The sequence below is a fragment of the Galeopterus variegatus genome, unplaced genomic scaffold (genome assembly GCF_000696425.1).
Source record: "Galeopterus variegatus unplaced genomic scaffold, G_variegatus-3.0.2 Scaffold1299, whole genome shotgun sequence".
Taxonomy (NCBI): domain Eukaryota; kingdom Metazoa; phylum Chordata; class Mammalia; order Dermoptera; family Cynocephalidae; genus Galeopterus; species Galeopterus variegatus.
The window spans coordinates 52,661-78,392 of record NW_007727410.1 but is presented as its reverse complement, the minus strand read 5'-3'; the positions used below and the strand labels follow the sequence as shown (position 1 = coordinate 78,392).

Here is a 25,732-nt window from a genome sequence, read left to right as displayed (position 1 = left end):
AAAAAAGATCTATATACACCACCTATTTCAACTGCAAAGCAAAATGCTCTCACTGTGACTGAAGGAAAATCATTTAATGTTCATTATCAGTCTGTAAGAGTATAACTCCAAGGAATGATAATGCTTATAACAAGATTTTTCCAAAAGATGTGTAACTAAGGTATACAAGACATAAAATCAAACTGCAGAACTAGTTCAAAGCAGAGTCCGATGTTTCTCTTACGTTTTCTTTCATATTCTTTATTTTAAATTGATATTTTAGAACAGTAAATTATCTTCCACAGCAGTGTCTCCTGTTCTGATAATATGGCAACCCATCTCTGAATGTGAAGATTTAAAATAAATCAAAATGAATATTAAGGCGTACAAACAGCTACTTTAAGTCTGCTCTTATTTAATAAGGATCAGTTTTTACTTATATTCAAATACACGGAATGTTGGCACAAAACTGAAGCTGCTGTAGAAAGATCACAGATGTCCTGTGGGTTATTGAAACTTCCATCATTTCTCTAAAAACATACCCTTACATGGTCTGAATTTTACAAATTTAAGTGTTGAGAAATGTCTAAATAATAAGTAACAATTAAAATAAAATGTTCATTTTATTTGTAAATTATGTACAGAATACACTTTACGTTATGACAAGGAAATGGAGAAGAAGAAAGAGCCATTGCCTTCCAACCAACACTGTTCACTTTCTCTGCTGGAGATGACCATTTTCCTGTAAATCAGATGTATAAATCAGTTTGGATTTCCTAAGTTGGAAAAGGAGAATTTGTAGCTAAACTAAAAGTGTTGCTGCATTGTTACTAGTTGGCTTGTTTCCACAAAATGCTTTTGAACCCTGCTAACTCAGAATCTTAAAAGAAATTTCCTGGTATAATTTTACAATGAAAAACAAAAGTAACTATCAAGAACAATGAGTTTAAGAATTTCATCTTAAAGAAACTGTGAAATGGCTACATAACTACACAAAATCTGAAATACTGGAGTTTCCTTATTCCTTTCAAAGTTATTTTGATTAGTCTAAAAGTAAAAAGCCATAAAATTATCAAAAATGCTGTTAATCTAGATGTCACATTGTGTAAAGTGCATCTTTGATAACTATCAAAATGAATGGGACCTACTTACTGTAAAATTATCAAATGGATAAAACTTATCAATGGCTTTAAACTGTACCAATAATAGTACCAGTATTCTATAAAATGAAGAACTGAATATAATTGCTTGGATATCAAATACATTTCAGTAAATAGATTTAAAGAATGCTACAAATGCCATGTGTACATTATGATGATTGGCCAACATAGAAAATCCAACCGCAATCTCTTGTACTTATTCAGTCCCCAAATTAGTCAGATTATGATTTTTCATGTGAAGATTTAGGTGTTTCTTCATCATTGTCTTCTTCTTCTTCACAATCCCCATCTGTTTGCTGTTCCAGTTCCTCTTTTGTGATCATTTCAAAATCATTCCCATTTCCACTACTGTGTTGGGATCGGTCGTCTTCCCTCCTGTCACTGTCTGTGTCTGAATGCCGTTCTCCACCTGAGCCTTCTGTCCCATGATTTCCTGGTCCTACTTTTCCCTCATCGTCTTCCTTTTTCTCACTGTCTGACTTTTCCTCACTGTCGGACTTCTGCTGCTTTTTGGTTTCCGATTTCTCATCTTTCTTTAAGTCTGCTTTTGGTCCTTTGTATTCATGTGTGTACAGAGGCCTGAAGGAGTCAATGAAGCCCACGTCAGCAGTCAGATTTGGCAAGAACCAAAAGTGGTGCCTTCCTCCAGTTATAAGCCAAATGATGAGAAATAAAATGCAACGAGCTGTGGGGAGAAAAATTTCTCCAATTGAGTAATTTACGCATTGACCCTGATAGCAGGGAATATTGTTAAAAAGCTGGGAAAACATTTAGTTTTATTATTTGCACATTTCATGCTCCTTAAATATGAATACTTAAATCCTGACTAGTTTAGCAGCTATCACAGTATTCCACAGGCAGAGCACTTTGCTCTCAACTTGAGGGCACAATGCTATAATGCCACTCTCAAAAAATTACTTCTATGTTTTTATTCATCTAGGTGCTGTTTCATGGCTATACACTTATGATTTATGCACTTTGTGATGTTTATACTTCAATAAACATAGCAGTCAGTTGGAAGTTTAAGTATTCATAAAATCATGGTGTAAGAAAAGAAAAAGATGAGTAGGGGAAGAAGGGTATCTTAAGAAAGAAGCCTTTAAAAAGACAAAAGCAGGGCTGCATCATGACTTTCCTAGGCTGTAGTACTTTTGCCTTTGTAGGGCACTTCTTCCATAAAGAAATACTAAAAACTATATTTTATACTATATATATATATTTATAACTGTACTGGTATAAATGCACATATAATACTGCATAAGTTTACTAGTATGAGGGTACTTTGAAAAGCTTGTGGAAAAATAGAATTAAAAGATGTCTGAATTTTTTACATGAACTTTTAAAAGATCCCTCATATATACATATATGTATGCTACTACTTATTGATTTTAAAAGAAATGAAAATGAAAATATTTCTGTTGGCCCCTAAATGTATCATGAGTCTGAGGCATGTGCCTACTCTGCCTAAAGGATGGGTCAGCCATGGATAAAAAATCCGAGTATTAGAAAGTTCCATCTTCTAATCCTTTTTGTTTTATTAATTAGGTAAATTATATAATTTCTGCTTTTTTAGGGATCAATCCTCTCAATATTAGGAAATAATACAATGCTAATGAAAGCAAGATCGCCTGAACACCTAAGGTTTATTAGCTTACTCTTTCAGAATAATACATTATGACAAAACTGTGGGAAATGAAATTTAAATTTTAAAATTTGTGGTAATGAGTCATCACAAACCCCACTATTTTATATTATTTTTTTCTTAATTTAACAATATAGAGCTGAGTGATTATTGCTTTTTTACAAAACGTCATAACGATTATCTGAATGTTATAGACTAGCCAATTTTAACAGGATTTTTGGTTTTGTTTTCTTTACAGACAATTATCACTGTTTTCATAAATTCATATTATCTTTTAATTCTATTTTTCCATGAACTTTTAGAAATACTCTTGTATAAAGACTGAAAAAAGCTCATCTATGCTTCTTCCATTATTTTGCTTTGGATAAATAAAAGTAAGAGGTTATACAGATGCCTTGAAAATAGCTATTTTTATTTTCACAATAATATAAATATTCTGAAAGAGTCCTGTATACATTACAATCTTTTGTGATACAAAGAGAAAAGGTAAATATGTTTGAGATTATGATTTAAGAATAAATTCTACTGATAAAGAAGATAATGAACTTTTAAGGAGGCTGCACATTTTTTTCTCTCTCCCAATACAATTATGATGCTATGATAGCTTTCATAGAGCTGTAAGATAGATGGTTCACAACATGAAATCTTTTATCAAATCTAAGAAAAAGCAATATAGAAATGGCACAAATAAAACCAATTTCTTACCACATATAAACTGGGCATAGCAGAATTCTAACATGCTTTACAGTTTTTCTCTATGTGGCATTAGATTACCAGGAGCAAAAAGGGAAGAATGATGAAAAAACTGTGACACATACTGTCAGACTGTTCCTATATTAAAATTGACACATTTTAAAAAATTGCTAAAGACTTACTTTAAGTGGCAATATTAACAATGCATATTCAAAGTAACACCAAATATAATTCTGACCAACATATAATACTTCTTAGGATAAAACAAAAGAAATATCCAATTTATAAGTGGGCTACAAATCAAAACTATTGAAAAGTATATTTGGAATTGCATTTCTAACAGAATCAACATAAAATGCTGGGTTTGTATCCTGGCTTAATTCAAAAGACTATATGATACATAATGCATATTTAAATCCACTGCATATTTAAAATGGAAAATTATAAAAAATACTACTGAAGAAAAATTTTTAAAGAGCAAAACAGTATAATAACCATAAATTATTATGAATACTGGTTTAATTAAAAGATAAGCAAGTGGAACAAATTCTACACAGTGGAGTGAAACCTCTGCTGAAAGTTTTCAAAGAGCTTCTAAATTTCAGGGGTATGAGAGCCTTAAGGCATCAATTTTATTATACCTAATGTCAGATCAAAGTTTATAGCTTTTCTCCTTCTAGATGCAGGATTACATTAACACTATTTATCTGCTTAAAAGGCTTAAATATTATTTCTTGGCTTACAAATGTGCTTGTATAACATGCAGAAGCAGCAGCGGATTTTCTCAAAGTGATTAAGCTAGAGGAATAAAAAAATGAAAGGTGGGTGGAGAAGGCCTCACTGAGAGTCAAAGATCACAGAGAAAATAGAAGGCCCATAAAAGTGATGGATTGAAGGAAGATACTGGATGAGGTTTTGGGTCCATGGATGGCCAGTGTGAAGGGATATACAAAAGGAAATTGCTTAGGGTGGTAGGAGTAACGTACACAGTTCATATAAACTTAGTCAAATTTTGTCTTTTAATAACAAATATTAGGTTAATAATGTGGGTGCTGCTGTTTTCTTTTACAAAGAAGTATTCCTATTGTCTTGGTGGAAAAGTTGGTTTGTCATTTGGGGCAATAATCAGAACTTCATACCATATGCCAACATAAATTCTAGATGGATCAAGGAATTCTATATAATTAAAAAATCACTAGATCACTTTGGACAAGCTGAAAAAAATTCATGTATCTTTCCCAAGGTGAAAAATCAGAGCTGCTCAATCTATATGTAAAAATCTTCAAAGATTAGGATTTTAAGTAAAATAATATTTGTTGGTTCTATTGCTGACTAAGTAACATGCTTGCTGTGGAAAAATATAGACGAGTGTAAATAAAAAAATTAAAATCACAACTATCACATTTGGGTGTATTTCCTTCCAGTTAAATCTTCCCTGATGTTTGAATATTACCATTTTCAAAAAAGTCTTCCTTGCTGTATGTGGATAAATGTGTATAGTTTTTTATTTTAAAAAAAACTTACTAATAGGCAAAAAAATTAGCTCATCTTGATTTTATTGTTTTATTACTAGTGATGAGCATTTTCATATATTTGTTAGTTATTTGTTTTTTATTCCCTCTATTAAAGGATGAAAGGGTGTTCACGTCCTTTTCCATTTAATATTTGGGTCCTCTTATCAATTGGTATGAGTAAATGGGAATTTTAATCTTCCGCCTGTCCTGTCAGTTTGTTGTTTGTTTTTAATCTGGTTGATTTGACATGAAAAGGTTTTTTTAAACTTCAATATGATTCAGATCTATTAGCCTTTATTGTTATTTTTACATTGCTTTTTAGCTATGAAAGACCCCAATCATCCAGAAATTTAAAAATACTCATTCACTTATGTTTTCCTGTTTGACTTTTAAAACATTTAATTCCTTACTGTATCTAGAATTTATTGTTACCTGAGTGCAATCACTGATTTTCCCCAAAATGGCAAATCTATTGTTTAGAACCATTAATTTAATACATGCATAAAATTTGCATATTTAGTGTTACATTTGCCTTAAGTCAAAACATAAAAATGTTTTATTGAAAATATTGTCTAATAAATGATCAACCACTGCAAAAGTATTAAAGTCCTTTGTAGCTAATTTTTAAAGCACATCTACTTGCAGATTAAGATATAATGATGTATGGTATTCTTAAAAGTAACTAAGAGTAAATTTTAAATATCTCACCATAAAAATGATAGGTAAGTTAGGTGATAGATATATCATTTAGCTTGATTTAATCATTCTACATTGTACACATATACCAAAACATCACAATGTACCCCATGAATGTATACAATTATGATCTGTCAATCAAACATAATAATAAAAAATTAATTTAAAAAAGTAATATGAAGTGCTTTTTCTTTGCATTAGACCAAATCTAATCAGTCTGAGTTCCAAATTTTGGAATTTGACAGAGAAAATAGGACCATATACTTCTTTATTTACCTACATTAATTTTGCTTATGCTTTACTGGAGCTCCAGATAATAGTCCAAGTGCTCAGTACCTACCTTACTGAGGTCAGTTTTACTAATAATACTTACCAACAGCAAGGAGAAGAATACTGGCTACAAAACAGCCTGCGCCCACACTGAGGTAATAAACACCTACTCTCATTTCTGCTGGCCAAAGAGGGAACAGGGTGGCTGCTATCACTGCAATCACTGGAACAAAAAAATGACAAAGTTACATTGATACTTTCAAAATAAAAATTTAAATGCTTGTTTGCAATAACAGTGAACATATTCCTAGGGGGCGAAAACTATAAAACATAAACTTATTGAAACATAAAACTGCTATTTCTACAGGTAAAAAATGGTAAATTATAAGCAATTTCATATTGTTCAACCTAACATTTTATGTTGTTCTAGTATAAATTACATATAACTAGAAAAAAGTGCTGTCTAGAATGTTAGCGCCTTAAATAATCACCTGCTGCTGTTTCTAAGCTATGTCTACCTTATTTTTGAATATTAATATATCTAATGAGTGGTAGAGCTTAAAGAAGCAACAAAACAACAAACCTAACAAAAAAATTATTCCAAAGACCCTATCTGGAGATTCTGATTCTGGGGTAGAGTTCTGATATCCACTGACTGAAAAAGTTCCCTGGGTGATTCTGCTACAGATGTTTTTTTGGTAATTAGAGAAACTATACAAGCTTCTCCAGTTTTTTTTGCATTTTAAAGTGGGGCTATGTGAAAGAATTATAAGAAATTAGAAGCCTGGTTATTAGGTCTTTAGAATAAAACCAGGATTCAAATTCTAGCTCTATCAACTTATAAGCTAAGTAACCTTGGGCAAGTTACTTAACCCTTTTGAGGCTGTTTTGTTATATTTAATAAGTACCTGTTTCCTATTTTTTAAAGGGTGTTGTAGGATAAAATGAAACATTGTATGTAAAATATTCAGCAAAGTAACTAGTACAGTTTAAGTAATTAATAGCTATCAGCTATTTGGGTTGGGTTTAATTGAGTTTCAACTATTATAAAAGAGTTATTTTGAATAGGATCTTATGATATCATATTGACAAAGCTTATTTTAACTACTATTTTTTTTAATTTGTTAAATCATTCTTTCCCCATCCCTGCCCTGAACTTACAGGAATACATACCCATGTTAAAAACCCAACTCAAAAACAAATCAAAAAGTATAGTAAAGATTAAATCTTTATCCAATTCTTGCTCTAATCCCTACAGGTTAACTACTGTTAAACTTATTTGTATTCCCAAAGACTGCCTATATATAATTAAAACTAGCTACAAAAAATTTTGTTTTCTAAATAAATGAGCTTATTCTATTCTTACTCTTTTGCAACTTTCTTTTCTCATTTACTCTATTCTAGGTATCTTTCCATCAGTACAACCTAATTCTTTAAAAGATGCATGGTGTTCTATTGTGTAGCTGTACTGTAATTTATTTCACCATTTTCTTATTGAGGGACTTGAATTGCTTCTAGTTTTATACTGAAAACAGACAATAGTGAAAATACCCTTGTACATGTACAATTGTGCAATTGTGATTACAGCATAGGATACATTCCTTGAAGTGGAATTATTAGGTCAAAAGGTATAGGCATTTAAAATTTGAAAGATATCTGCTAGATTACCTTTTATTTTTTTATTTTTATTTTTTTCCTTTTTATCTTTTTTTTACTGACTGGTAACGGGATCGCAACCCTCGGTGTTGCGCTCGCACTGCGCTCAGCCAGTGAGCGGGAACCGGTCTCCACATGGGATCCAAACCCTCGGCGGGAGTGCCACCGCGTTCCCAAGTGGCGCACTCTCCAGTGCGCCACCGGGCCGGCCCTAGATTACCTTTTAAATATAGTCAGAAGGATGTGAATTAAAATAGATCATGTGTCAATGCGCACACTTTGTAACAACCGTATGAGAACAGCCATGGGATAAATTTCTAGAAGTAGAATTGCTGGGTCAGTGTATATGCATTTAAAAATTGAAGGATATTGCCAAACAGTACTCCATAAAAACTAAAACAATGGGCATACCCATCAATTGTTGGAGAGTACTGACTTTTTCTAAGACCTTCACTGTGAAACTTTGTAATCCTCTTAATAATTGTTGCTTTAATTTGTATTTATTATTAGTGTGATTGAGTGACATTTATAATGACTAGTCATTGCATTTCTTTATCTGTGAGCTACCTTTACCACTTTTCTACCAGGTTGTTAAACTCTTAAAGATCTTTGTTTTAATGTGTTGTTAATATTTTCCTTAGTTTCTCATTTATCTTCTGACTTTATTTAAAGTGTATACACACACACACACACATATATATATATATATATTATTTTTTTTTTTTGGCGTTTTTGTGACTGGTAAGGGGATTGCAACCCTTGGCTTGGTGTCGCCCGCACTGCACTCAGCCAGTGAGCGCACCGGCCATCCCTATATAGGATACAACCTGCGACGGGAGCGCTGCTGCGCTCCCAGCGCTGCACTCTCCCAAGTGAGCCACGGGGTCGGCCCTAAAGTATATTTTTTTAAATAATAAATATTTTATGTTAAATTCAGAAATATTTTCCTTATTGTGTCTACATTTTGTTTTCTAAGTTTTAGGTTGTACTTTAAAGCTACTTACATCCTGCTACTTACCAAGAATTAATCCCATGACAAATGTTTTAAAGTGAACTGGGTCATAGATCCACACATAAACCTAAAAGAATCAAGAAACCTCAGTGCTTAAAAGTACTAAGGTCACATTAGAAAGTAAAGCTTAATTACATATTTTAGGTCCTCTAAAATACTCACAAACCTCTTAACATATGAGAACTACTTTCTAAGGTAAACAAATTCCAAAGACCTTTCCTTTAGTAGTGGTGATTCTTTAGGCATCCATTCAGTTAGAAAATGATTATAAGAAAACAATAAATTCTGTAATGCACTTAAGTAAATTTGTATGTACTTACATGCATTTATCAATTTATTCTTGTGTGCAAACCATTATTTATTCAACCTAAAGACCAGCAATTGTCAACCTTTTTGTCCCTAATGTAATGATGAACCAGTATGGGCTAAGAGCACAGTCAAGACAGATCCCAGCAAGGCCCTCTTACAGATCCAGCAGCTCTCAACTCCACCCTTTTCTCTCCTACTGATAAGACACAAAGAACCATTATTAAAGATCATCCTTGGTAAACGTAAAGATTCTATGATTCCCTGCAATAATTTTATTACCCACTCCTCCATGGAAGGTCTGTAGCCCATAAGCTAGGAACTACTGCTTCAAAACTTAATTTACTTTTATCAGGCTATTATTTCATACAACAGAAATTTACTTCATCATTCAGATCTGAATTCTACTTGATCATCATCCATAAAACTCTTAAGTTTTATCTCTTAGAATCTATAAATAACGGTACTCTTTCATTTTCTAGTTCTGTATTGACCAGAAGTCTTTATTGTCTTTCTGACTTCATTCTTCTATTTCTAGCACTGGGGTTCCACTTCAACCCCTTATTTTATTCTGCACTTTTTTCCCTGGGAATCAGACTCATGAACATTACTTCTACCAGTTACCGTTCTAAAAAAAACATTTCCCAACTTTAAAAGTTCTGGAGTAGGGCCGGCCCGTGGCTCACTCGGGAGAGTGCGGTGCTGATAACACCAAGGCCACGGGTTCGGATCCTATATAGGGATGGCCGGTTGGCTCACTAGCTGAGCGTGGTGTTGACAACACCAAGCCCAGGGTTGAGATCCCCTTACCGGTCATCTTTTTAAAAAAAGAAAAAAAAAAAAAAAAAAGTTCTGGAGTACATGCTACCTTCTACAGAATAAAATCTAACCTTTTCAGGATGGCAGGTACCAACACTTTGGCTCAGGCTGCTTCCTTTTCTAATAGACCTAGAACTCCTTCCTGGTACATGTGGCAATCTGCCAGTCATGCTTTAAGGCTCAGCTCAACCGTCCAGGATTTCCAGACCCTCCTTATGCTTCCTGACCAGGTTAACTATCCCTAATTGGTGCTCTCACACCATGACACTTAACCACACTGTAATACAGTAACATGTTTAAATGCAGAAATTCAAGCAGAAATGAAATTGTCTGCTTTCTGGATGGTGTCCTTAAGATGGTCTCCTTACAGAGCGGCATGTTCCTCACTCTCCTTTTCTCTTTTTGTGCAGATATAAGGCTGGCAGTCATTCTGTACCACGAGGTAACCTTAGCTAGAAGCCTCACACAGAGGAGATAAGACAGAAGGAGCTCCACCATGGAGCTGCCATATCTGTACTGCTTACCCCTAGATTTCACTGACAAGAGAGAAATAATCATCTATTTTGTACTAAGCCATCATTATTTCAGTGAGTATTATTACTCACAAATAGCCAAATCTAATTTGGAATTTTTAGTAAATCTACATTCAGAGAAATTATTGATTTTTTTTAAAATAGAGTAGCTTTTATATACTTAAGTACATGGTTAGATTTATCTAAACTACTCTTCTTAGTTAAGGCATCAAACATATTCCTAAAAACTCCAGAAAACTGGATTTCTGACTACAGGCTAAATATTCTCACCTCATTTCCATCCAGAAAAACTTGATCATCATGTGGCTCAAGTTTGAATTTTTTCTTAGTTTCCTTCTTTTTGGGAGTTCCTGGAGTTTCCTCCTATGAAAACACAAGTGGAATAGAAGAATTAACACTTAAAAGAAACAAGCAAAAAACAATATGAGACTTATATAGTTGAAAATTTTCACTGACTGTAACACAGAAATAAAAATTCTTAACCATGGTATTTCTAATAACCCTAATATGGTTATCTCATGTTGCTGTTGCCTAATATTTTAAATGTGCTTATATGCCAGTAGTGATCATGTGCGCATATGACTTTTTATTTTTACTTAATTTAGTTAAACTCACCTTTTTGGATTCTTCTTTTTCACCATCTTTTTTTTTCTCTTTTTCCTTTTTTGTCTTTTCATCCTTTATATTTTCTTTCTTGCTCTTTTTATCATCTTCTTTTCCACTTTCAGGTTTTCCTTTATCTTTTTCTTTCTTTATGTCTTTATCATACTTCATTTTCATTACTTTTAGTGCCCGGTGAAAAAATTGTTTCTTTAAAAGCCTTTGGGGAAAAAAGGTATGACATTATATTCTCTACCAACTCTACAGATATAGACTAAAAAGCAAAATATCAAGACCTGAACAAAATGAGCAAAGAAAGACATAAATTGGTAGCTCACAAGAGAAATTACAACTAATAAATCCATGGAAAAAAGTCAACTCCACCTATAATCAAAAATCTTTATAGCCTATTTGATTGTATAAAAGTTGTCAAAACTCATAATGTTCAATATAATTTTCAGTTTTAACTATATAATTTGTATTTAAAAGAGATTACAGGTTTTGGATCATCCATATAAAGCTTCTCTCTAGGTTCACTAAGAATAATCAAGGGCTGGCTGGTTAGCTCACTTAGGAGAGCATGGTGCTGGTAACACCAAGGTCCAAGATTCAGATGCCCACACAGGCCAGGCAACAATAAAAAAACCAAAAACCAAACCAAACAAAACCAAAAAACAAACAAACAAAAAGAATACTCAAGACTTAGGCTGGCCAGTTAGCTCAGTGGGTTAGAGCACAGCCTCGTAACACCAAGGTCAAGGGTTTGGATCTCCATACTGGCCAGCTGCCCCCCACCAAGAAATAATAATAATCAAGACTCAGCTTCATTTAATGCTAAGTCTCAAATGCAAGAGCAGACCTAATAAAGGGGAAAATAAACAGTTTAAGAAATGTAACAGATTAAAAGTGTGTCCATGATTTGAATGATCCAAATCATGTTTTTTTAGCTGCCTTTCTCGACGTCATTTTTTCTCCACGTACTTCACTACTCAGTCTGCCACTATAATGAAATATCTTCAATTAAGTAATGAACAATTAAATATACAAAGTGAGATTTCTGGACACTGAAAAGGCCTCTCCAATAACAAATCAAAAAATGTGCAATATATTTGGCAAAACACTGTATATTCCTAGTTTCCCCAGTTTTTTTTTACAGTCTTACCTTAGGGCTTTCACACTGGCTGTTCTCATCACCTGAATGATCTTCCCCCAAATAAGCACGAACTTTTGTTTCACTCCCTCACTTCCTTCAAGCTTTCCATCAACCACAATCTACCCTGTTTAAAACTGTACACCACCCTCAAGCCTCTCTACTGTTTCCTGTTATCCTATTTATAGCATTATCTTCTAACTCACTATAGAATTTGTTATATCTGTTCGCTTTTCACTAAACTTATGAGTGCAATCCTTGCTTTATTCATTTTTTAATCTGATGGGTTTGGAAGCTGAGCTGACCCCAAATTAAGTCAACTTTGCTGCTAGTTCCTTTCTAAACTTATAATCTGACTCATGAAACTGTGCTGCCCTAACCTTTGTCACCTAGAAGCCACTTTTAGATGTTCCAGTTTCAGAGTGCCTAATTTGTTTCTTCATTCCTGCCTTGATAATGTACAACTACCACAATACAATCTAGTATGCAGCTTTCACTACAACCATCTATGCCTGCTAATGGTAGCTATCTACCTTTCTACTTACACCTCTCTGGTGCCTGCTTCAGCACATCATACCCCTTGTTAACTAGATGCTTTCTTCCTGCCCAGAGAACCACTTCTGACCCTTGTGTTGTGCCCTCTGAAGCAACTGTTTCACCTGCCTGGCTGGGCTTCAATCTCTTGCCCAATTAGGTCCAACCCACAAGCATCTCCTCAAAGTCAACTTCTAGGTTTCCTCATTTGGTCCATTCTACTTGTTCAGAAGATCTGTTTAGCATATAATTACACAATAGTTCAGACTGCCCCCAGAATGCTACCACTAATATCTGCTACCCATAAATGAGGGATTTTCAGAAGGTTCATGGAAAGATTCATATTATCTTTTAATTCTATTTTTCCATGAACTTTTTGAGGTACCCTCATACACACATATGTAAACAAACAAAAATCTGAAATGAAACATTAATTACTTATGAGTAGAAAGTGGCATAAGAGTAGTGCTGCGGGGAGACATTTGGATATGAAGGAGAGTTTTATATTTTCTTACCCTACTTCAGAATGTCTTGAAATAATTTATAATGAACATATATTCTAATTTTTTGTTTATGTACTTTTGTGATTTCCAGATTTTATATCAGGAACATTAATTACCACTCAATATGAAACAAAAATACATCCTATTCATCACATTAATCGAAAAACCAGCATTTTATACTAGAGTTCATATTATAGATGCCCATATATTAAGAGTACATGTGTGTACATACAGATACCAGAAGTATATTCTCAAATGGTAATGTGGTTACCTGTGAAGCAACATTTTTAATAATTTGAATTTTCTTCTATATCATTTTCTAAATTTTCAGTTTTCTAAAGTTTCTAAATTTTCTTAAATTTACTTTAGTGGAAAAAGATTGTCCTTAATAAAGAAATAAATAATTAAAAAATAAACCACAGAACTTTAGAAGAAAAAACCTTTTCCCTGGTGAGCAGATACAGAAGGGTACAGAACCAGCAGAACTGCCCCCTTCCTATACAGCTGCCCCACCCCCATGCAAGAACAGTATACTGTTAACTTCTAATCAAATTGGTATTGAAAATTTCACAACTAGGTATATAGGTTCAAATATCAGCAGAACTGCCCCCTTCCTATACAGCTGCCCCACCCCCATGCAAGAACAGTATACTGTTAACTTCTAATCAAATTGGTATTGAAAATTTCACAACTAGGTATATAGGTTCAAATATCAGCAGAACTGCCCCCTTCCTATACAGCTGCCCCACCCCCATGCAAGAACAGTATACTGTTAACTTCTAATCAAATTGGTGTTGAAAATTTCACAACTAGGTATATAGGTTCAAATATCACCTCTACCACTTAACTAGCCAGGCAATATTGGCTAAGTTACTTAATTTCAGTTTACTTCTAAAATGGGGTATCTATCTCATAGGGGTTATTTCTCAGATTAAATGAGATGTACACTGTTTAGCCTAGTGCCTGGCATATGTGTATTCAATAAATGTTAGTCATTATTGCTATGGCAAAATTTTCAGTTTCATTTAATAGTTATGGAATACACACATTTTGGGTTCCATTACATTATAGTATTATTCCATTCTGTAATAAGTAGGATCACTGACTTATTCCTTGATGCGTCTTTGGAGGATGTCTACTTCAACTCATTCTTTGCCTAGGAGTGACAATGACATTATTTAACCTTTGTAATAAAGTCAGAGCCTCCATTTATTTAGCTATAAATACATAATACAGGACAAATTACTAATACAAAGCTCTGACATTTTCACAGAACTACTCACACGTCTCTATCTCAGTGTGTTCTGTGCCCTTTGCTTGGAATAAGTATTCCTTCTCCTCTTTGTTGGGTAATCACATATTTATGTTTCAAAATTTGATTAAAACATTTTTCCTGTGAAGTGATTTTTGATAGTTTCACCATCCATGTCCTCCTTATAGAACACACTATACTGTAATTAGTTATAAATCTTCCTAACAGATTAGAATATGCATTTTGAGGCAGGGATCAAGTCACAGTCATTGTTGTATTCCTGGGGCCTGGCATATAATAGTTAATATCTAATGATAAATATGCTTAGTAAGTATTAAGTAAAATAAGGAAAAAGGAAAGAAAAAACAAAATACTTCTCTCTAAGAGGAAGGTGATTTTTGTCTTTTAGGAACACCACTCACCAGCAAAAAAACGAAAAAAAAAAAAAAAAAAAAACCTATGAAAAATGTGTATATTGCTGAATTATCTGTACTTCATCTTGAAATTATTTGTTCAATAAATAAATGGTTTTAAAATACCTTGTAAAAAGTTTTAAAATCACTTCTGTATTTTTCCTTACCGCCCCCTCGCCCCCCGATTTAACAAATATTTATTGAATGCTAGACATGCGTTAGGGACTTTCACCTATGTGGCAATGGTGAGTTTTTATTAAGTGCCCACATTGTGCTAATTGCTATGGAGTTACAATAAAGTATAAAACAGTCCTACAATTTTTCTTAGATTTAGCTAGCAAGAGATTAAAAAACTAACACATATGCAACAATGCAACAATTCTAAAATAGTTAAGGGCCAAACTAGATGATACTAACTACATAAATTCAGCAGATACAATTTTCAATTATAAAATTGTAATTTTATATTTTCAATTATAAAAGGAAATAATAGGATAATCAACTACCATATGCCCATCACCCAGCTTCAACAATCATACTTGGAAAACACTCATATAATCTTTGTATTGTGGGCTGGAGGAACTGGAGAATATTACATGGTAGAGGCAGGACTTGAGGGATATGCTTGTAACACTGAGAGGCAGGTAAACAGAGAAGGGAAAACCACTCAAGGTAAGTGGCAGGTTAAGATCAAAGAAAAACCAGAGAAGAGAATGAGTGTGGCAAACACACAACAGTGAGGAGGACATTACTGGATTGGGGGTTGGTGACGCATTTTTATGGAGACTAGGTTGAAGCGTTTATATGTGAAATTGGCCATAAAAAGGTGTAGATCACATTAGAGAATGTTTTGTTATTGTCCTACATTTTCCAATTTTCTTTTGTCTTTTCTCAGACTCCCTCATGTCCACCTAGCTGCTTCAGAAAATGAAACTCAAGAGTCTCTTTGGTTTTGTCTGTGGTTAGGCAAGAATCCATGAGGACTGGCCATCATGAGGACTCTACAGTTGTATCAGAAGTGGCTCCGAAGATCTTAGGTAGAGTTATGCTTTTCTTCTTTCTTTTAGTGCAGAAAGGACACAAACAATGTGACATGAATGGAAATAACATATACAATGAAAAGTGACTGTGTTTCTAGGACATTCTCTGTACTTAGTCTTTTGAGCTTTTCACATAACAAGGTATCAAGGTTCCAGAAAGGCCAAGAGATACAGACTAATACTGGATGCTCTCCTTAGTGATTTCGGCTCACAGATACAATATCCCAAATAATAATAATGGCATATGAATCAGTTTTAACTTTTGCTCCATTAAATGCATCATCATTTTGTTGGAGGACACAGTAGAGTGCAGTGGTTAACATCATGGACTGAAGCCAGACTGCTTGGAAAAAATCTGTAAATCTGCCACTTACTAGCTGTGTGACCTTGAACAAGGTACTTAATTTGTTTATGCCCCAGTTTTTGCATTTGTGGCATCTCTTAATTTTTACACCAGACATAAAAAGTAATTCTATTTTGAAGTAGGTAGGGAAGTTTGCACTTTGGAGGTAATTCTAATTAGACGCACTGCTGTAAAAGACAAGTAAGTATCAACTGCACCATTATTAGCTCATTCCTGCCCCAACAATGAGACTTATTGTTTCTAAAAGGTCCATTAGTGACCTCTAGTCTTTAGCAACTAAGAATTTTAAGAAACATTTGATAATTCTTTAACTTGACACCTTAAAAAACCAGGTTGTAAAAGCATAGTTTTTAAGAGGATTCTCAGGTGGCTGATACTTTAAGTGCCATTAAACAAAATATTAGTAAATGTGTATCTCCCTATCAAACACACAAAAAAATCTAAATCTCAAATACCCACAGATTATAAACTTGTGTCATGAAAACAAAATTTAGTTAATATCTATTAATAAATATGCTTATTAAGTAATAAGGAAAATAAGAAAAAGGAAAGAAAAATCAAAATACTTCTTTCTAAGAGGAAAGTGATTTTGTCTTTCAGGAACACCACTCACCCGAAAAAGAAAAGAAAAAATATCTACTATGAAAAATGTGTATTTTGCTGAATTACCTGTACTCCATCTTGATATCCTCAAACAAATAAAAAAAAACACAAGAAAGATGCTGTGGCTGCCTTAATTTTAAAAGATCACATTAATAATCACTAAGCAAAATAGAAAAGGGTGTCTGGCTTATATAGCTAATGGTGTAGGCACTAAAAAACCAGAGATTACAGGGCTAATAGAAATCCTTGCAAAAGTTTTGGAAAAAAGACTCCCCAACCATTTGCTCTACAAAAGAAATAATTTTTTGTTCACTGTTTGCACTGGTATATGATTTTTATTGCTGACCCTTCAGTTCAGTAGGCCTGGCAAATATAAAAAAGTAACAGAACATAAGTAAAAGTTATATACAATCAAAAATGTAATAGTCTAATTCTAAATACATTTCAAGAGGTACCAAAATTCCAGTTACATGTGAAAGCGAAGGTTGAGTTTTGTTGTAGTATCACTACATTTAATGATGAAAATAGGCAAGGAGCCTCACGACTACAGAGAAAATTTAAAATTATTATTTATGTTATCCTTCATTAAGAAATAAACACTACCTGTTGCAGTAGTCAACCACAGACTCCCTGGTTGTAAATAAAGCTTCCTCTCCTTTCTTGGCCTTTGCCCACTTTGAATCCAAAAGGCAATCCACTGCTTTTGAAGCTAAAGAAGAAAATTATTATTTTAAATTTAGTATACATGGGAATTTATGTCTATCTAAATAATATAAAGCAAATTTATAAAGCAAATTTCAATATTCTGGTAACAGAAAAGAAAACCAAGCTCAACAGAAAATTAAATCTAACATGATCATGATAACAGTTCCTCAAAACATCAACTTGTGAAACATATTGATAAGCCTTTTTTAGTCATGCTGGGAAATAAATGGCACTCAGTAATACTAATTAAAGCAAGATAAATTTATGGAAAAAATGTTCTCAACAAAAGAAATTCAAAATATTCATATGTAACTATCACCCTTATCAAATAATCACAATCAGATGTAGGATACATAAACCAAAACTTGATGGAAATTCTCATCGAGTTTTATTGTAAACCACTGAGGAATAAGTTGTGTAAACAATCTATTGTTGTCACTAGAAGCAGCTAAATATATTCAATCAGAAGAGATTAGACTGGCATGGCTATTTTTTCCTAAACTTTTAATGAATGTCAAAATCATTAATAACACTAAAGAAAGGGATATAAAGGAATTTCTTCTCTACAATGGCAATTCAATTTTAATTGAAGAGATAGGCAAATTCAACCTCTATTTATATGCTATTATAGATGACATCAGCATATAAACAGATTGTTTGGATAATGTGAAGAACCAAAGCCCCTAGTTCTGAGTATATATACTGTCTGATTAAAAGGCAGTATTTTTAAACACTGAAAACAAATCCTGTTTAAAAAATTTCCAACAAATGTTATTAGAAAGCATTTTCTTTAATCTTTTGATTACGCACATTTTCAATTATAAAAGGAAATAATAGGATAATCAACTACCATATGCCCATCACCCAGCTTCAACAATCATACTTGGAAAACACTCAAAATTTTTACATATCCCAAATTTAGGTAACTTCGTAAGATACGAACACTAATATGATTTTACTGATGTAATCCTACCGATAAAATAATCAACCCGGTGACCCATCATATTTGTGGACTTTGTTGGACAGTTGAATCGAAGATACTTAGCTACAGCCTTCTCTTCTTTAGATGGTTCACCAACTTCCTGCAACGCAAGAATATTAATTTAGTGTAATTGTTCACTTGAGAAATTCATGCATTGAAGAATAATTTACAGATCTGTTCTATGAATCTTTTCAAGTGAAATATAGGCCTTGCTTTTAAGCTTTCTCTGCAGCAGACCTGGTAGTGTACATACAAAAGTTCTGTTTTTCAAACACAAGTTGATAGGGCCAAAATCTGTCTGCTTCTTGGCCTCAACTATAAGTCATTTGAGCTGTTTTTCCAGTATGTTTACCTACTTTGTACCAGTGTACCTTCACTCTTGTATGGTCTCTTTTTATAAGGCACAAAGCAGTAACTAAAAAGATAAGATGTTGCCAATAGTGAAGACCCAAATGTCAAAGTAGAAACAGGTGTCATAAACAAATGTTAAAATAACAACAGCCATAGATATGTCCCTTGAGCAATGGACAACACACTGAGTTCTCAAATTAACCAATGATAGCTGCCCCAATGAGCCTTAAGAACTACTGAGATGCTGATGATTTGTATTCCCTTCCCCTTTGCCTTCTGGTTGCAAATACCAGATATTGTCTAAGACTCCTTTATCATCTTGTTGTCTTCTCTTCCCCAGTAAAAAGTAAGGCAAAAGTAAAAAAATGCAACAGAGAAATTACTATCTCATCTGAAGAACTGATTAATGGAAGTATACTGACAGAGTAGTTTTGGAAAGGCTGCTTTAATCTTTCCCTGTTTTCTTTCTTCCATACTTTTCCCAAACTTTGTATTACTTTCTTCATTGTTTATCATTTCCCACCTTCCTTTTATTCCCTTTAAAAGCACAAACAACTTAACCCAAATGAAGACTACTGTAAAAACCAGATATTTGTGAAATAAAAACTTTTATTTTAAAACATTAAAATATGTATCACAGAAAAATAGAATCTTAAAAAATTGCAAATTCAAAATTTAACACTCCAAGTTCACTAACATCTACAAGATTCATAATGATTTAATTAAGGCCTAGCTACAAAATATACTTTCTGACATAATAAAAGGTGAAAATTCCTTATTAAAAATTTTAAAACCATGATAAAATATATTGATATATGTTGGTATGATATATGTTAAATGACAGTACTCAATTATGTTTGTGTAATACACACTATACTTCTGGGAGCCTCATCTATTAGTAAATAATATTCTATATATGCATACACCTAAAAAAGTATAAATAGTTGAAAATAATACTATAAATCATTCATAAAAATCAATTCTATTTTATAATTACACCATATGTGATCATTTTTTCCTTCATTTTTGAAACATCTGTGGTCAACTAAAAGTTTTCTAATTAACTGATAACTTGTTACTTGAATATGCTTGATTAAAAATTGTGGGGAGAAATCTGAATAAACGTAAACCGTTTAATCAAATACATACTTACTGCTTGTTTATAATCTTTGGATGTTACAGTAAATACCAAAGATTTGTAAGGCATGATGCCTATACTTTGTTACATAACTATCAAAAGCAGCAACTGTTATTTTCCAAAAGGAGTGGTAGAAAAAACATTTTAGAAATACACAAAGTAGGAGTGAGATCATCAATGTGGATGGGAACAGCTAGAAAACACCTCTTAGAAGAGCTAGATTTTGAAAGATGAACAAGTTTCATGTAAACTGAATGAAGAGCATGAACATTGTGGCTGAGAAGGAGCACAAAGTTTGGCTCCAGTAGAAACAAGTTAGGAAGCACCAGGAGATTAAATGTGTATAAGTATAATAGACTAAAGAGTCTTCAAGGCAGGCTGAGAATTTTGACTTTGCCGTGTTAAGTAGAAGAAAGCCCACTAGCAGCTTTCAAATAGAAGGACATTAGAAAAATGATTTAGACATTATTTTGGTGGCTGAGTGTCCAATGAATTGGGAAAAAAAATGCATAAGGTAGGGAAACTAGTTAGAAGACTACTGCGGTATTCAAGTAAATTGTGATGTGATACTTAACTAGGAATGGGAAGAAAATGTAGATACTTGAACATTTTACATGTAGAACAGATAAGCCTCAATGATAAAGGACAAATGAAACAGCTAGGTAAAGATGTCAGATTTCTAATCTGATCAATGGAAAGGACGGTTTTCCATAACAGAAAGGAAATTTGGGAGGAAGGTGATTCTAGAGAACAATCATATCAATTTTAGGCATAACACATCTACACTCATACTAACACTCAATTAAACCATTTACTGACACAAAGGTACTAATCTACTGAATGCTGATAGAGGCATCACATATAAAATCTGATTAAATATTAGGATACATAAAAAACTGAAAAGCTGATTCTATATTACCCAGTAGGGAATCTGATACTATATGTATCCACAAATTTTTAAGTCTCATTTTAACAATTAACTAACTTCAAGTTCACCAAACTTTTCTACAACTGTATCCCCTCCTTGGTAAAGTTACTACTAAGCAACAATGACCAGAAGAGACACAGAAAACATGGATTTGGATAATCTCTGCCAATGAGACACAGAATTACTTGTCCATTGATACGTTCTTAAAGTATCAGTAACTTATATTAAGTTATCTATAGTGTAGACTGCCTTTAATGAAAATAATATAATTTGTGCCATCTGTTGGGGCATATAATATGGAGCCATAAAGAAAGATAGCTGAAGAAGAGTAACATGAGAATGAGACCATGGGAAGTTGGTTATACAGGACATCCTGAATGGAGTCTTCACTCTTACTGCTCCCTTACTACAGCTAAAGAGAGTATAAAACAGTCTTACCATTTTGTATATACACTGGACTATAGTACCTTCCTCTCTGTTTCCTACTGATGTGAACAGAATATTTTCATAACTTTTCTAGAAGACTTCTAACAAGAAGGCCTTTGGGGAATAGTAGCACCCACTAATAAAGAGAAACAACCTATCAATCCTCAACCAAATGTAGAGAACATTTTTAGTTCAATGAATGAACACAAGTGTCTTAGAATGAGGAAGCTAAAAACCAGTAAACTTAGGCTGGATTGCCTTTCTTTGCACACAAATATCAATAACTGGCTATCGCAATTCACATCCAAAATTTTTTAAATTATAAGTTTGGTTAGAACACTCTCACAAAATTAACAAATACTATTCTTACTTTAGAATGCATCAGCACTCAAATACTATGATGAAACAGAAGTTACCATTTCTATTATTTTAGACAATACTTAACCTTTTTGAGAAAAAAAATAGATCAAGAGTAGGCCAGGCATGGATCTCAATTTTGCAGAATTTCTGATATAGGAGAATTTTTAAAAATTACTATAGCCAATAGAAATAAGCTTAGTTGATCTGTCAATAGTGAATTGAGTAAAAGAGGAAAAGGTTTACTTCACAAACTGTGAATTTGTATCTTTATACAAGCTGTATAAAAAATATTTGTGAAAATGCAAATAGTAGGTTAACCATAAAATATCAGAGTTGGAAAGGACCTTAGACAAATCATTTGCTCAAAGTAACACAGTGTGTTACTAATAAAGCTTTACAGGAGTCTGCATCTTGAGTACGGCAGTTCCCTTCTGTAATACCTCCAATTCACTTCTATTGTATCCCCTCTTTAGCAATGGGTTTGCTAGGTAACTGCAAAGCCTTCCATTAAGCCTTGGGGGGTAGTTTTCAGAATTAGGATTGGCTTCCCAGGTTCCTTCTCTTTACTTCAGAAGGTCCTGAGAGTCAGACCTGTAAAGGTTGTAGAGTCCCTAACTCTATTTTCTTCCCTTTCCTGAAATTAGGCACATAAGCTCATAATATGTCAGGGTTTTATTGCCAAGGAGACAGATGGGTGCAACAAAAATAGCTGATGGTTATAAAAGTTCTAAAACTAGTAAGCCATTTAAATGTCCCAAAACTCAACTGGATATTTTACACATAAGCAGAATACTAAATGGGATGATTCTCTTTAGCAGGGACAAATCATGTTAAGCCTATATGTTGGACAATTTAATATAAAAAATTCAGGATTAAAGTATTTCAGAACAACTTATTTTTATAAATGTTGAGGGGAAAGAATATTCAATTGGGAATTAGAAGACCTGGTCCAAATTGGGTTCTACTACCTTGTTGAGTGATCCTGGGTCAAGTCACAAAACCTCAGTGGACTTCAGTTTACTTGTAAAATGAGAGTGCTAGGTAAGATCAGTAAGCTTTGGGTCCACCACTCTGCTTTTAAATAAGACTGAATTTGTGAAAAAAGATTCCAAACAAACAAACCTTACTAGATCCTTTTCAACTCTAAAATTTTATGATACCAGGATTCTAAATCAATGTGTCTAATAAGCAGCACTTTGTTAATATGAAGTTACTGTATGTCCTCAAAAACTTATATAATTGCATTTCTTAAATACTTTATTTTCAAATATTTCATTAATTTGGATTGAGATCACTCTCGTTTGAGAATCTCAAACATTAAAATTTTACAATATAATGTCAATGAACTGTATGTAGCTTGCTTCCGGTTTTCAGTGACCAGTAATGTGAGCCCAAGAAGGAAAGGTGACAATAGTTCTCTTGCCTCCAGCTTTGATGGGACACCAGAATCTGAAATTATGCTGCACTAGAAAAAGCAAATGAATTAGCTACTTTTTTTTTTTTAACATGAACTTATTTGTTTGTAGCAAACATTTCTCCCCAATGTACAAATTAAAATTCAAAGTCTGAATCTGTTAAACATAAAAATATTTTCTAAACATGAACCATCAAATAAACGACAGGAAACTCAGCTGATATTGCAGACGTTTTTGCCTGAAAGTCCTACAATAGAATCTTTTCTAGAATGTAAACTCTAAACTTTGCCATTACACTTGATCTTTTTATCTCAATATTATAGTTTCTGTTTCTCTGGGAGGAAAAAAACCAAGGGATTTTCTAGGATAGTGTATTTTTCTAAATTTGTTAGACTGCATAAAACTAGTACTCCAAGATCTCCCACAAACATTTCTACACAGCTATGTAAAAAACTTTGATGACAGGAAAATAAATGTCATTTATTTCATTTTTCAGTATTCCAAGCTGATTTTTAACAATCAAATAAATAATAGAAAGTAAATAACTATACTTTAGATAACTCACGACCTAATGGTTTATTTACTGACTAGATAGGTATTAATCTTCTTCAACATATCAGAGTGCTTAACAAAAACCAAAAATAACAATACAACCTAAACCCTTCATCCTGGGGGAGGGGGTAGAGAAGGGAGAGGTTATATGCCAAGCACTTTTAATAACTTTTACAACCTTTATTAAGACACTGACTCACCTATTGTTTTCACAGCAATCTTACAGCCCTATGAGGCTTTGTGTTTTTTTATTTGTTTGTTTCGTTTTCAGGTAAATATCCCTTCTTACAGATACAGAAATTGGGGTAAAAACCTGCTCGAAGTTACTCAGCTAATAATTGGTGGAGCTGGAGTACAAACAAGCACAGTCTGGCTCATGTTTTAGCTTTCAGCTCCTACCACTATAGTACTACACAGCCTCTTTACCTATCTTTCTGTTTAATGTAAGACTGAAACTGAAATAGCAGCTATTCAAAAGGCGAATTATATCACCTTTACAGCAATATTAAACAGCAGTTAAAATTGTAAAACAATGTGTATTAATGAACACAAAATTGTACTGTCATGTATAAATATCAGGAGTTCAGTAAGTACAAATCAGACAGATAACTTCAATACAAATTCGAATAAAATAGTATATCCGTGTCGGACCAATAACACCAAATCTTGAAAGATTAGGAATAGTATAATTGGAAACAATTTCTAGCGCTCTTAGGCCCTGGTTTTATGACCTGTCTGAACTTGGAATTTGCCTCTAATTCCCTTCTGTTTGGAACTACTTTAGAATTTCTGCCAAATTCTAAAATTCCAAATTTACTGGTCACTGATATCTTTTTCATAGTGCTTAAAAGTTTTCAGGAGAATTTTAACTTGTATAGTTCAAAACAGCTGTGGTAGGCCAATAAATTTTTTTAACTGGAGGGATAAAACAGAAGATAGAAAAAGTCATTCTAAGCAATGAAATAGTAAGGAACAGAAAGACAATGACGAGTGAAACAATTTGTGACTGGTGTATTAATAATTTACTACATGCTATCAATTTATGATGCCTTATGAAGGTTTCTCAGCATAGGAGCTGATGAGACAACAACTAATAAACATCCTGAGTTTAAAATATTAGACATATGTAATCCTCTTGGCAAAGACCGAGAACGGAGGAAAACTGCAGGGAAGAAATGCACACATGACACGCATTTGGAATGCGGGAGGGATGTAGGTTATGAGGATGACACACTGGTATGTGAGGTTTCTGGGCGCCACCAGCTCATTGCAGCACCAACAGGGTTGTGTTTGTTTACACCGCGTCGCCTGGAAGAAAGCCGGCAAGCTTCAAGTGGATTATTAAGTTAATAATATTAAGAGAAAGGAGGGCAAACGCAATGAACATCTGGATAAGCAGATCGCCGCCTGTCCTCCGGGGCAGCTGACCAAATCCAGATCATTCCCCCTCCCACGGTCTATGCGCACAAAGAACCTGCTGCTTTAGGTCAGTCGTCCGCCTACTTCTACCTCACTAGCCGTGGCCTTAATTTCGGGATAGCTAAGGCGAGAGGATGGGGTGGAGGGAGGGGAGGAGCCCCAGGGTCAGTGTCTGAGATCGGGAGGAGGCCGACCTGCCAAAGCAGGCCCTGGCCGACGCGGCCCCAGGGGCTCAGGGTCGGCAGCCGCGCCTCCGCGGCCGGATTCCGAGTTCGGCGCCTCCTTCCTCCCCCTGCGGCTCCGCCACCACCTCCCTCTCTGTCGTCGCCGTCGCCGCCGTCGCCAACGCCGCCCCCCCTCCGGCCCCTCACAACGACGCAGCCTGCAGCCGGCGGCCTCGCGACGGAACCCCACCCCGTCTCGCCCTCGCCCTCGCCCGCCCTTTCAGGGGGCTTTTCCCACTTCCGAGCGCGCTGAAGCCCCCTACCCCAGGGCTCAGCTTCGCTACCTGGATCCGCTTCTTGTGTCGCCTGCGTTCCGCCATGTTGGCCGCTCCGCCCGGTTCCTTCTGACGTGGAACGAGGAGGGGGGTGGAAACCTCGCGAGAGCGCGCCCCGCGACCCGTTATGTAACACGCAGGGGGGCGCCCGGGAAGGAGGGCGGCCGGCAGCCCCGCGCGCCTGCGGGCCTTACCGGCGCCGGCTCGGTCCTGTGTCC

The 25,732-nt window shown here is 34.4% G+C and overlaps 1 protein-coding gene across 1 annotated transcript; it reads right to left on the bottom strand.

Annotated features, from left to right (window-relative positions):
• Window positions 1–213: 213 nt before the first annotated feature.
• Window positions 214–25,675, bottom strand: SEC62 (SEC62 homolog (S. cerevisiae)). Its single transcript, XM_008576143.1, has 8 exons — window positions 25,524–25,675; window positions 18,418–18,526; window positions 17,343–17,448; window positions 10,896–11,100; window positions 10,551–10,643; window positions 8,629–8,689; window positions 6,058–6,177; window positions 214–1,824 (listed from the first exon to the last, which is right to left on the bottom strand). The coding sequence occupies exons 1-8, from the start codon at window positions 25,557–25,559 to the stop codon at window positions 1,361–1,363; spliced, it is 1,194 nt and encodes a 397-aa protein (XP_008574365.1). The 5' UTR covers window positions 25,560–25,675; the 3' UTR covers window positions 214–1,360.
• Window positions 25,676–25,732: the final 57 nt, after the last annotated feature.

What these genes read in the sequence shown, in the direction of transcription:
- SEC62 (XM_008576143.1), bottom strand. Translation starts at nt 25,559, where the DNA reads ATGGCGGAACGCAGGCGACACAAGAAGCGGATCCAG. An exon ending in GTGGTTGACTACTGCAACAG is followed by an intron (nt 11,101 to 17,342) that starts GTAGTGTTTATT and finishes TTTTCCCCAAAG; the next exon opens with GCTTTTAAAGAAACAATTTT. An exon ending in TGTCATGGGATTAATTCTTG is followed by an intron (nt 6,178 to 8,628) that starts GTAAGTAGCAGG and finishes TTTTTGTTCCAG; the next exon opens with TGATTGCAGTGATAGCAGCC.